Raw genomic sequence first — 12,275 nt, 5'->3', positions numbered from 1 at the left:
TAGAGTACGGTTCTGTCTGTACCTCTGGAATGATACGCTAACTGAAAATACAGTAAAGCACAATTTAACTTTTTTTCCGTCACCTGATAAGAACTGCAATGTGTATGGTGCATTTAGAGTGGAGCTGGAAAAAATATGAATTACTCAAATGAGTAGTTTATGCTTCTTAGTAATATGCAGTTGTACTGAAAAAGCTACTAGTATTTTTAAAAGCATTTACAAGCATGCTTAGGAAATGGTTCATCCTCTGATTTGAAAATAGAGAGTGCAAAACCTGTTTTATCTGCCCACCTCCAACTTTTGCACCCTTACTGCCTTTCAATTTTCAGAAACTTACTTGAGCAAGAACTGTTTATTTTAGCTAGAACTTTAAATGTATTAATTTGTTCCAATGTATATCAGTTTCTGCTTTCATTTCATTGAAATGCTGTTAGGTTGCTTTTGCTTCAGTTAGTACAGACTTTTTTTTTTCTACGTTCCTATGCTAATACAGTGCATCAAATTCTCAAAGGTAAAATCTGATATAGCTATTCCATTACTTTAAATATACTGAGATTTATAAGAGAGTAATTTGATAGAGCTGGAATTCAGGCTGCTGAAGAACATATGTTATGATACAACATTCAGTTGCATGCATTTTATTTTACTTTTACATTTTCCATAAGACACCTGTGTCCTTCATTTAAGGAATGAATGGTGCTTATTGAATTTGTAGATGTTCAGTGCTTTTTTTGTGGAGTAAGTGGATGATGAGAATTTAAAGATACCTTCTGAATCCGGCATTGCATATAGGCTTATTTTTCACTTGGAATTTTCAGTGAGGGTCCCATTGCCAAATCATAATACCCTTGACAATACTATACGATTTATACTTTCTGCAGATTATAGTGCTGTATAACCTGAGACTGGAACGCTGCCTGAAGTAAAGAACAACATTATGGCACTTCCATGCACAAAGACAGGAGTCAAGGGCTGTTTTGAGCATGGGATTTGACCTAGTGTTCTGCAAATACTTATTATAATAACCTGATCATAAGTGTGATAGTTTTTTATAATACCTTTTTAACTACACTGTCTAGCTTCTCTAACCAAAACTAAGGCCTTTTCATGCAAAATACTGCATGTATGTTTAAAAAAAAAACAAAAAAACCAAACCTTCAGTTTTCAAAGTATTTCTTATATGAACAAAGGAGTTGAGCACTGAACACCATTTAAACGACAGGGAAACTAATCTTTGGGATCCAATAGCGGAGACTGTGTTGATGATAGAAGGGAGGTGAAAGCTTTGTGGTCAGAAGTTACTGCTGGCATCACCAAAGACAATGAGAATATAAAAGGTTGAAACCTTGGGTGAAGGGCATTGCAGTGATAGTTGTGATTCTGCTAATGGAATTGCATGTGGTTTTGTTGTCATGCTTTGCAATGTATTGGAGGAGTTTTTTGAGTCTCTGAACCATGAAACTCTTTTGCAGTAGGAAATCTTTTTTTTTTTAGGGAGCAAGAAAGCCAAAAGTCTACCTGCTGCCTGCAGAGGCATTAGCAGCATTAAGAACAGTTTCCAAAACCATTGAAGAGCTCTTTTTTCCCTCTCTTTCATTAAATAACGTGTACATATGTTAGAAAAATTGAATTAGAATAATGTAAGTTAAACTGGTTTTTGTGATTTTTTTTTAAAGTTATTTGCTTGTTATATAAAGATGAGTGAGGCTGTTTAGTTTTTTTCTTTCCATCTGATAATGTTTCAGAACTTTTTTCTTTCCTTTTTTTTTTAATCTAAAGCCTGCCCTTTTAGGTTTTTTGGCACAGGTAACAGAATGGTGTGTGTTTGTTATTTCAGATAATAAAATTTACAATACAGTGTCTGGACTCTTGTTTAAAAAAACAACCAACCAACCAAAAAAAAAAACCCTAAACCCCCCCCAGAAAACAGAGCTTGTTATATTACATGGCCAAAATCTTGAATCTGCTTTTTCACTTACGAGAACTCTTTTGAGCTTTGTAACTTGTCTGAACACTTGACTGTAGACACTTTCTCCAGTCCAGAACACAGAGGCTCTGTGCTTGGTGCCAGGAGAGTGATCCTGGGCCTTCTTCATATTTCCTGGCCCTGAGGGCAAGTTAGTGCAGTCTTCCTCCATTGCCTGGCTGAATGCTAACGGAGGACTAGTCCAGGTTCTGTCCTCACAAAAAAAAAAAGAGGAAAAAAAAAAATCCCCAAAGGACAGGCTTTTTTTCTAAATTCTCTGCTGCTGAGAATCAGAGAATGTTGTCTGTTTTTGTTGCTTCTTGTTCATTTTTAAGATATACAAAATATACTAATCAGACTTTTTTTTTCTGTTCAGATGTGTTTTATAGCTCTGCTGCCTGTAACATATCTGGGAAGTGTGGGGATTTGCTGGAGTTTGCGGAGCACAAAATATTGTATTAAAACCACTTATTACATGAATAGTTTCTTCACTGATATCTACATATACGCATGCATACACACGTACTTATCCGTATCGCTATATTGGTGAGAGTACTTCCTAGTTAAAAACCAAAAAGACAACCTACCATGTTGTGGTCCAGTTGAAACATCTCATAGGATATATCTGGTTACTTTAAAACTTTCACTGAAAGTTAGGCAGCTTTGCTGGTTTCACAGCCTTCTTGAGCTGCTTAGCTGCCTGGGCTCCCCAAACTGTTGGCTGCCCTGCCAGCTACTTTTCTGCTCAGCTGACTTCTTAGCTGAAAAGTTGGCGAGCTTAGGTAGTGAGGGACCTCAGACCTCAGGAGATCCACATACACAGGATGCCTACTCAATAAGCTGTCAAAACCAAAATTGTATCTGGGCAGCCATCAGGCTTACAAACCAGAACAACCAATGCTGGCATTTTGTATGTTTCTAAAATGAAATGTTTAAGAATAGTTAGCATTTGGAAAGGAGGAATTTGAGATTTGGATTTTGTTCCAATTTAATTTCATGTTGTAATGTACACTCTGTGTGTGATTCTCTGACAGAAAACATCTGTTCAAATTTCTTTTTAGGCTATGCTTTTAATTCCTTAATATAAATGTTTTGTTTTTCAATGCGTTGAATGTGCTTTTTTCCCAGCGGTATTTACATCAACAACGTGTGTATAAAGGCAAAACTTTCATCAGGAAAATTATAGGTTAAAAAGTATAGAAAAAACATTCTACAAGATGTACAAGATTGTCATGACTAATATGGCATTTATGCAGTAGCATTCATAATAATATTTGGTGTCTTATTTGTATCATGAAAACATGCCAGATTGTCAAAGTAACTTTCAGAGTGCCTAGGTGTTTTTTATTATGATGTAACAGGTAACCAGAATGCCTTTTCTCTAATATAATATTATTTAATGTTTATAGGTAATATATGCTTTGAACACTAAAAATGATGAACATGAAGCTGCTATCCAAGCCCTTAAGGATGCTCATGAAGAAGAAATTCAACAAATTCTTGCAGAGACCAGAGAGAAGATCTTGCAGTATAAAAATAAAGTTGCAGAAGAAATGGATCTCAAGAGAAAGATCCAGGTTTTAGAAGAGTCACTGGAAGATCATAAAAAGATGAAGCATCAGGCCTTGACAGAATTTGAAGCCTACAAGGATAGAGTTGAAGATATGCAGCTTTGTGCAGAAGCTCAGCATGTCCAACGTGTAGTGACCATGTCAAGAGAAGTAGAAGAGATCAGAAAGAAATTTGAGGAAAGGCTACGAAGTTTCATACAGTTGCAAGTGCAGTATGAGAAGGACAAGCGTACAGCTCTGGAAGACTTGAGAGCTGCCCACAGGCTTGAGATTCAAGAACTTCTGAAGACTCAACAGAGTCAGAATGCTACTTTAAGTAAGGGGCAAGAAAAGCTAGAGGAATTGCACAGACTGGAGCTGGAAGACTTGAACAGTAAAGTTGAAGAGTTAAGGCTGGAAAGAAAAAAACTCATTGAGGACTATGAAGGCAAACTCAGCAAAGCACAGTCCTTCTATGAACATGAACTTGATTCTTTGAAAAGATCTCAGCTTTTTACAGCAGAAAGTCTACATGCTTGCAAAGAAAAAGAAGTGGAGCTAAGAAAAGAATTTCAAAACCAGGAAAGTATGTTACGGAAGAACCTGGGAAAGCTTAAAACTGAATTGCAAATGGTCCAGGATGAAGCTGCCAGTCTACGGGAAAAATGCCAAAAACTTCAGGTGGCTCTTGGTACAGCAGAAAACAATGTTCAGGTGAGACTGATGATATGTTGTTCCCAAGACTGTGAATTTTCTTTTCCTATTTATGCTGTCTTTCCGTGAGGCTGGTAGGTTGAGGTGATTGGAACATGTAAACTTAATTTTCTGTCACTTGTACTTGATTATCATCTACTTCTAAATTTTTATTTATTTATATTTTAAAATTTGTTTTGTGTTTATTTTTCCCAGACTGAATTAATACCACTTTATATTCCAGTAGAATCTAGAAGCCCTTACCCAGGGGAAAGTTTTGGTCTCCTTCCTTTCAGCTGTTTATGAACAGAACTTGGTTGTTCTAGTCATACTATCCAAAGTGTAGTATACTCAAAACTGTTACCACTTAAAGAACAGCAAAAAAACCCAGACCAAACCCTGTTCCCCTCCATGCAAAGAAAGAAAGGAAAAAAAAAAAAAAAGGCAAAAAGCTAAGCAATATCTTTGCATCAGGTCTCCACATATATTGATCCCTCCCTCCCGCCCCAAAAAAAAGGATTCAGGGAGGGAAGGAGGATGTTGGTGACTGGTACCATTTGAGATGTTATGCTGATGGAGTGAAATGCTTGCTAGAAAAGTTGAGAAACCACTTATCTAGACTGTAGAGTTTCTTGCAGAAATGTATTTGACAGGAATGTCATACAACTGACGCTATAAATACAATGAATATTCTGTATTCAGTGCAGTCTTGCTTGTAGATATAATTTGTGACTACCTTGCCTAAACATGTTGGGTGTTAAGAAAAGTAGGTTTGTGGGAGATGAGGAAAAATGATGATTTTTTGACTTGTTTTAACTGTTTTATTATAAAATCTTCAATGACATTTTCAGAAGCGGTAACTGGAATACTGCACACATTTTCAGTATGTACTGGTTTTGGCTGGGGTGGAGTTAATGTTCTTCATAGTAGCTTGTATGGGGCTGTGTTTTGGATTTGAGCTGGAAACAGTGTTGATAACACAGGGATGTTTTGGTTACTGCTGAGCAGTGCTTACGCAGAGTCAAGGCCTTTTCTGCTTCTCACCCCACCCCGCCAGCGGGTAGGCTGGGGGTGCACAAGAAGCTGGGAGGGGACACAGCTGGGACAGCTGACCCCAACTGTCCAAAGGGATATTCCACACCATATGACGTCATGCTCAGCAATAAAAGCCGGGGGAAGAAGGAGGAAGGGGGGACGTTCGGAGTGATGGTGTTCATCTTCCCAAGTAACCATTGCACGTGGTGGTGTTCGTCTTCCCAAGTAACCATTATGCGTGATGGAGCCCTGCTTTCCTGGAGATGGCTGAACACCTGCCTGCCGATGGGAAGGAGTGAATGAATTCCTTGTTTTGTTTTGCTTGCGTGTGTGATTTTTGCTCTCCTTATTAAACTACTTTATCTCAACCCACAAGTTTTCTCACTTTTACTCTTCTGATTCTCTCCCCCATCCTTCTGGGGGTTAGTGAGTGAGTGACTGTGTGGTACTTAGCTGCTTACCAGGTTAAACCACAACACAGTGTTATTTAGATACTGAAGTTTTTTGTCCTTAAAGAAGGACAAGACATCCCAGAAATACAAAGACTGTGAATTCTTTTGGTCAGCAAAAAATAAGACTGGGTATGCTGGACTTAAGGAAGAGATTCTGTGAAATTCTGCTTGGGTTTTGGTAGCTGTGCTGAGGCCTGGAGAACAGTGATCTCTGTGGGTAAGCTTGAGTATCGTCTTTTGCATTTGTAGTTACTTTCAAGTTTCAAAGCCAGAAGTACCTTAAATGTGATGGTCATAGTAATTTTGGAAGCATCATTGGGTAGAGCTGAGATGGGCCATGAGCTTTTCCCATTTACAGTCTAATTCCACTCCATCTTTTGGACTATCCTTCCTTCTTGTGTAAAGGCTACGGGGTATAGTGAAAGAAGACTGCCACCTTTATCAGATGTTAAATTCAGAATACCTTTTCCCAGTTTCCCAAGGGGCCTTCCAAAAGTTCATTTCCAACTCTGTTCAATTAACGAAGCAACACTCTTGCCTTTCAATTGACTACATCAAGGAGGTGGGTTTCTGGCAAGCTGCAGCAAAGAGGAAACCCACTGTATGTTGATCATTCCTGCAATAAAGGAGTTCATCTTGGTTCCAAAGAAGAGGAAGAGTCTAGTACAGTATTTGCAGCAGGTTTTAAGTCAGGTCCTGCTCTGATCATCAGGTGATCAAAGGCATAATCTCACCAGTTCTGGTGTCTGTGTTTCGTTACACGTCCTGTCCAGTGTTTTCCCCAATTCTATTTCCTGCTTTAGTTTCTGAAATGACCCTTTACTATTCCAGTGACTTGAATGATGAGAAATCTAGCTTTCCTTTCAAAACAGAACAAGATTTCCTTTTCCTTCCTGCGTGGCTGAGAACACATCATCATCACACTACCCAAGATATGCTATTGTGAATCAGTACATCTGACTTAAAACATACTAAAAGTTTAATTTAACTAATTCCCTAGCTCTCATGTTATGTATATCCACGTGCAGCTTAATCTGTGTCAGGGCTGAACACTGACAGTTGCAATGAAGGACACTGTGAACTGCCGTGAACATACAATGTATTCTTCAATGTGAAGAACTCTCAGATACCAGAAACCAGGTTTCTCAAATTGGCCCCCAAACTCTGTGGACCATTTTACCATTTTTATTTTTCATCTACCTTTTTGAATATTGTCACATTTCTCTTATGCATCCTTGTCATGCCATATATCCAGTATCTTGTAGTGCTTCAACACACAATACAAAATGAATATGATGGTAATATTACAAGATTTCAGCTTTTGTATAAATAAAACTTGTTTGCTGAAGGGTCTTTTCTGTACATTTTAACCTAATGCTCATTTAAATTTAAACATGATTGTATATAATGATAACAGGCATTATACTGTTCTTCCTCTAGGTTCTTCAAAAACAGCTAGATGATGTGAAGGAGGAGGAGATGTCATTGTTAAGCAAACACAAAGAAGTGGAAAGTGAGCTAGCAGCTGCTAGAGAGCGCTTACAGCAACAGGCCACTGATCTTGTTCTCAAAGCCAGTATGTATGTCAGCAACTTAATCTGAAATGAACTTAATCTATTTATTCTAGCCTTTCCTTTTTCTGTTTACTTTGTGCAGGTTTAGAGTGCCTAAAGACTGTTCAATGCTGCCCACAGATGTTTCTGACAAGTTTTGGGTTTTTTAAACTGTTTTGATATCATATGCATCGTACCTATGATTCTTTTTCTGTGTACTTATTTGTCCAAATGTTCTACTTTGTATGGCATGTACGCATCTTCCAGGCCTTGGAATTTCTTGCCCTAACCGCACTTGTGCAGAATGCTTCTGCTGTGTATCTGTTCTCCGCATATTCACTGAGACATGCTTCCTGTTTCTCCATCGTTTTTCAGTTGCCTTGTCTTTTTGCTCAGACTGCGGTACTTCGCTTTACACCTACTGTCAGAAGGCTTGCAGCTTATCAGTTAATAAATCTGTTAGGGTTTTCTTTATAACTGTTTTCTCGAGTTCTCTGTGCTCATTGGCATATGGAAAGGCATAGAAAATGGTTTAAGTTTTGCCTGTACGCGTGTGGGCTTTAACTTATTGGCATTGTTTCTCTAGTAAATGGCTTAGTGGTAGGGCATAGGCCTGGGCCCAAATGCTTGAACTTGGTTAACTATGCTGTAGGTAGGACTGTAGGCTAAAAATAAGCCCCCGGCTTATCTTTGGCCTTGTTCAACTAGACCAATCGTAGAAATACCTGATTATTTTCCACACGAGTTAGCACAAGCCCAGGGGCCCTTCCCAAAAGTCGGTTTGGATAAGATCACATTGTTTTGAAGGCTGGGATGTTGCCAGACTGTGCCAGTCGGCCTTAGGGCCAGAAAATACTTCACAGCATTAACTTGCTAATACTGTAATTGTTTACTATTTATATTATATACTATATTTACTATTACTGTAATAGCTTACTATTAGCTGGCTACATGTGGCCTAGCCCTCATCTGTGTATGTGACTGTGGCCTGTATCAAGGCTTTATTTCTGTTCTTCAAATAATGAAGCAGTTCCTGCAGATGGACTGAGTGTGTCTGCTGCCTAGGAGAACTTCATGTCTAGGACAAGCGGCATAGATGAGCTAGCTAAGGTAAGGGCTAGGAATAGTCTGGGCTGTATGTTTGGACAATGTACAGGCCAGCTGGGACCCGAGACTGGAAGGTCCTACTGGATGTAAATAGCTAAAAGGAATGGGCTTCCTGCTAAGAAGACCTCAAATGGGAATCTGACCCTCCAAAAAGTGATGTGTGAGGCACTCATAGAAAAATTCATGACCTGAGACTGCTGGAGAAAGAAAACCTGTTCTCATACACTCTTTGGCCATTCCTGTTTCTTTCCTTAGGCAGAAGCATGGCAGAAGTTCAGCAGCCAGCCCCAGATTTACTGGACACAAATATCCAGGCTATTTTTCCTTACTACTGATGGCAGAGTCATCTAGACCGTGAGTCCAGCACTGGATTCCTCTGGCACCGAGGTTTTTAGCTTCACCAGAAATTGCAGCGTGTCTACGCTGTTGCTGAGCTCAGTGGCACTGTCGATAGTACATCTTTGCTTTACAGCACCTTGCTGTGCAACGAGAACCAGGAGCCCTGGTTACAGTCGTGTCACCAAGCCATTAGTGTGTCGTATAATTGATTACCAGCCTGTTTGGAAATCGTTTCCGACACTGGCCCGCTGCCATCTCCTTTGATTTTTCAGCTCACACTTGGAAGTCAAAAATCCTGCCCCAAAGAAACTAAATTCTCATACTTAATTACCATTCAAAATATTTACTCATTGTATTGCAATTTGAGTGTATTAAGCCTATTATGGGAAATTAATATATTCTTCTTCCATTTATCCTGAGATTCTAAACTTGAAAGGAAACTGCTGCGTTTCATACCTTCTGTGTAGAGCGCGAGGAATGGGAAACCGCTATTGTGTGTCAGTATTGCTAGGACAAAAGCTCTAGATCAGTGTGTGTGTGCGCTTGCAATAAAATATGCATGGATGTAATACTTCCTGACAAACTGGAAATTCTTGTACAAGTATTCTCCTTGTTACATTCTGAAATCTCGGTTTGCAAATACATTTCTTAAATGGCTGAACTTTTGCAACAAGGTAGTTTTTGAAGCGTTACAGAAGTTAAGCGTACTTGTTCTCTTCAGTTTTTAGTTTTATCACACGAAAATGCCAAAATGATTCTTAGGATTCTTCAGGGCTTAGTACAATTAGAGATGTGCATTGTTTATAAAAATAGTACTAATTTTGAAGCATTTTTCGTGGCCAAATTCTATTCCATATCTTACTGACCTTCCCGTCACATCGGTGTCCACAGACAACAAAGACTAAAACAATTTCCTTTCTGACACGTCTTGTTTTAACCACAGATGGAAATGAATTGGGAGGCTCAGTGGTTTTGCCTTGTGAGAAACTGACACACAGTCCACTTTCTTAGTTATTTCTTAGTAACTTAAATTTAAAAGCAATACTTTGTTATTAAAACTCAACTAATCTGTCATTTTTTTAAGGTTATAATAAAATAGGGGGGGAGGTCTCTCCTAAAAGTTGTGACTACAAAAATAATAAAAAAATTTATTCTGAGTAAATAATACATTTTCTTACCTGGATGCTCCCTTTATGTGAAACTGTTAAGGGTCTCTGTATAATCCTTAAAGTCTGTTTTACCACTTCATTTTATCATATGCTAATTTTTAAAAGGCATATTTCAAACATGTCTAGGTCACACAATTTATGAAAGGGATAATAAGGTGTTTCCGTCAAAAGAATCCATTCCAACGTGGAATGTCAGCTTAGGTATGACTTCATGATGCTTCTACAAAGATGTTAAAATAATGGGAGAATATCCCCTCTCTTGTCTTTCAATTGAACAAACCTAGGAGCATCCTCTTTTCCAAAATGGTCTCTATCCCCTCCTAAGCCTTTCCCAGAATAACAAGAGTTTCACTGCTTTAATCAGTTACCTGGTAGTAGTATTTTCAATAATACAGGTATAAATTAGAAGAAAAAGGACAAAAATTTTGAAGTCATAAACCTTTTTCCACTGGTGATGTGAAGGACAGATGATTATACTGTCTAGCTTTGTAGATTTTTTTTTTTTTAATATATATAAAGAAATTAAAAGCAAGCCCCTAACCTGCAAGGATTTAGATCATACTTTACTATGGAGAGAATGAGTTCTGTTACATTTTTTTAGTCATACCCCTATAGCAAAATAAAAAAAGTGTAATTCCTTAAGTTTTACATAGCTTTAGCTGCTATACCTAGCATGCTGGTTAAATTATGAGTTTGATAAAACAATAACATCTTTACCATTAGACTTCAATGTTCTGCTTTCTGTTGTGTAGCTTATCGTGGGGTTTTTAGGTGGGGTAAGTTCTTCAAGATAGACTGTCCGTGTTGATACTATTGCCTACCTCTGCTTTCTCTTGGAGTCAATATGCAACTTCGAACCAGGAAAATTGAAACTAAAGGAGCCGCAGAACCAAATGCTCCACTGTTGTTGGACATTTTACAATAAAACTAAAAAAGGGAGAAGTGGAGGTGAAGGTAAGCATTGCTGTGAAGATAATGGAGATCCATGTGAAAGCTTCCATAGAGCTGTAGTTCTAGAAATCACTGAAGTATCAATGTGTACTTCGATTCCATGAAACCAATGCTGTGAGGTTTTAAAGAGCTGTTTTGTTTCTAGGTCACATTGGAATGCTTCAAGCTACTCAAATGACTCAAGAAGTTACAATCAGAGATTTGGAATCAGAAAAGTCTAGATTAAAAGAAAAATTATCCCAACTGGAAGAGGAAAGAAACTTACTACAAAGCAAAACACAGAGTCTGGATGAGCGACAAAGGCAGCAAATTCTGGCCTTGGAGAAGGTTAAACAGATTATTTGCTTTAGTTGGATAAAAACAAAAGACCTAGAATTCTAAGAAAAAATGATTTTTTTTTTTTTTTTTTAATTTTTGTTTGATGTGACTGGACTAGGACCAGTAGTAGTATGTTCCAAGTGTATCTCGTGTAGCAACATAGAATGACTAATGTAGAGTGTAAAGTGAGAGTAGAGGGAAGTCAGATTAGATGTGACTGCTTTGGACATCTTTTAACAATTTTATTTAATTTGTGACCTCGTGTGTAGATGCCTAGTATCTAAAGTATCTCAGTAAGGAGAAATGTGAAATGGTTAATGAACAATTAAAAAAGCCATTCTCTGCAAATGTGCTGAACGTGTTTGAAACTACTGAACTGAAATTTTCTATAGGCTTGATACCCTATTGCTGTTTCCCCAGATTAAATAGAGCAAAAAATAGATTTTAATATAGATATATTGTTTTGCATCGTTATATTGAAACTACCTTTTTGGATATTGATTTATTTAGTCTGTGCATAGTGTTTGCTATATAAATTTGTTTTATATGGAAGTTAATTTCTGTAGATTTATTTCATCAGTTATGGTTTTCATATTTTTTCCTCTTTTCAGATTTTTTTAACCGTTTAATAGAAATGATTGCATTTGTCTTTTATAGAAAGTAAATGAAGCAAGGGAGACACAACGTGAATATTATGAGAAGGAGCTGGTAAAATTGCAAGCAAGATTGGAAGGAGAGGCTGCACAGTTAAAGGAGGCTCATTCCAAGACCTTAGAAGAATTGGCATGGAAACACCATACTGCAATTGAGGCTGCACACAGTAATGCTAATAAGGATAAGAAAAAACTGCAGATGGTAGGTTTGTGTTTTCTTAATAATCAAACATATTACAAAAAGCAAACGTTAGTTTGAACCTTGTACTGCATGATTTTGTTGTATGGCAAGTTTTATTTGGAGTTACCTGCAGATCTGCTGTGCCTCTCTGAAGAAACTGCATAGCCTTTGTTAAAAGAATATGTATCTTGCCAAAAAAAAAAAAAGAGCAGCATGTGTACTGTGATTTGTCTGGATACAGAAGAGAAATTCTCAACTCAATACAACTTCTTTTTCGAGTATAGTAGGTGTGTTTTTCCAGGTTTCGT

General features: G+C 37.8%; 1 protein-coding gene across 7 annotated transcripts in view; it reads left to right on the top strand.

The window, feature by feature from the left end:
• Window positions 1-12,275, top strand: part of FAM184A (family with sequence similarity 184 member A) — an 85,092-nt gene that overhangs the window by 25,569 nt on the left and 47,248 nt on the right. For all 7 annotated transcript variants that reach the window (XM_076333493.1, XM_076333492.1, XM_076333489.1 and 4 more), the window contains exons 2-5: window positions 3,376-4,230; window positions 7,137-7,272; window positions 10,961-11,142; window positions 11,791-11,988. In XM_076333493.1, the coding sequence (XP_076189608.1) occupies window positions 3,376-4,230; window positions 7,137-7,272; window positions 10,961-11,142; window positions 11,791-11,988 (1,371 nt within the window). The remainder of the gene's footprint in view (window positions 1-3,375; window positions 4,231-7,136; window positions 7,273-10,960; window positions 11,143-11,790; window positions 11,989-12,275) is intronic.

The sequence above is a fragment of the Aptenodytes patagonicus genome, chromosome 3 (genome assembly GCF_965638725.1).
Source record: "Aptenodytes patagonicus chromosome 3, bAptPat1.pri.cur, whole genome shotgun sequence".
Lineage (NCBI taxonomy): Eukaryota > Metazoa > Chordata > Aves > Sphenisciformes > Spheniscidae > Aptenodytes > Aptenodytes patagonicus.
Note: the sequence above shows the minus strand (reverse complement) of the source record. Positions and strands in the feature narration are given on the sequence as shown.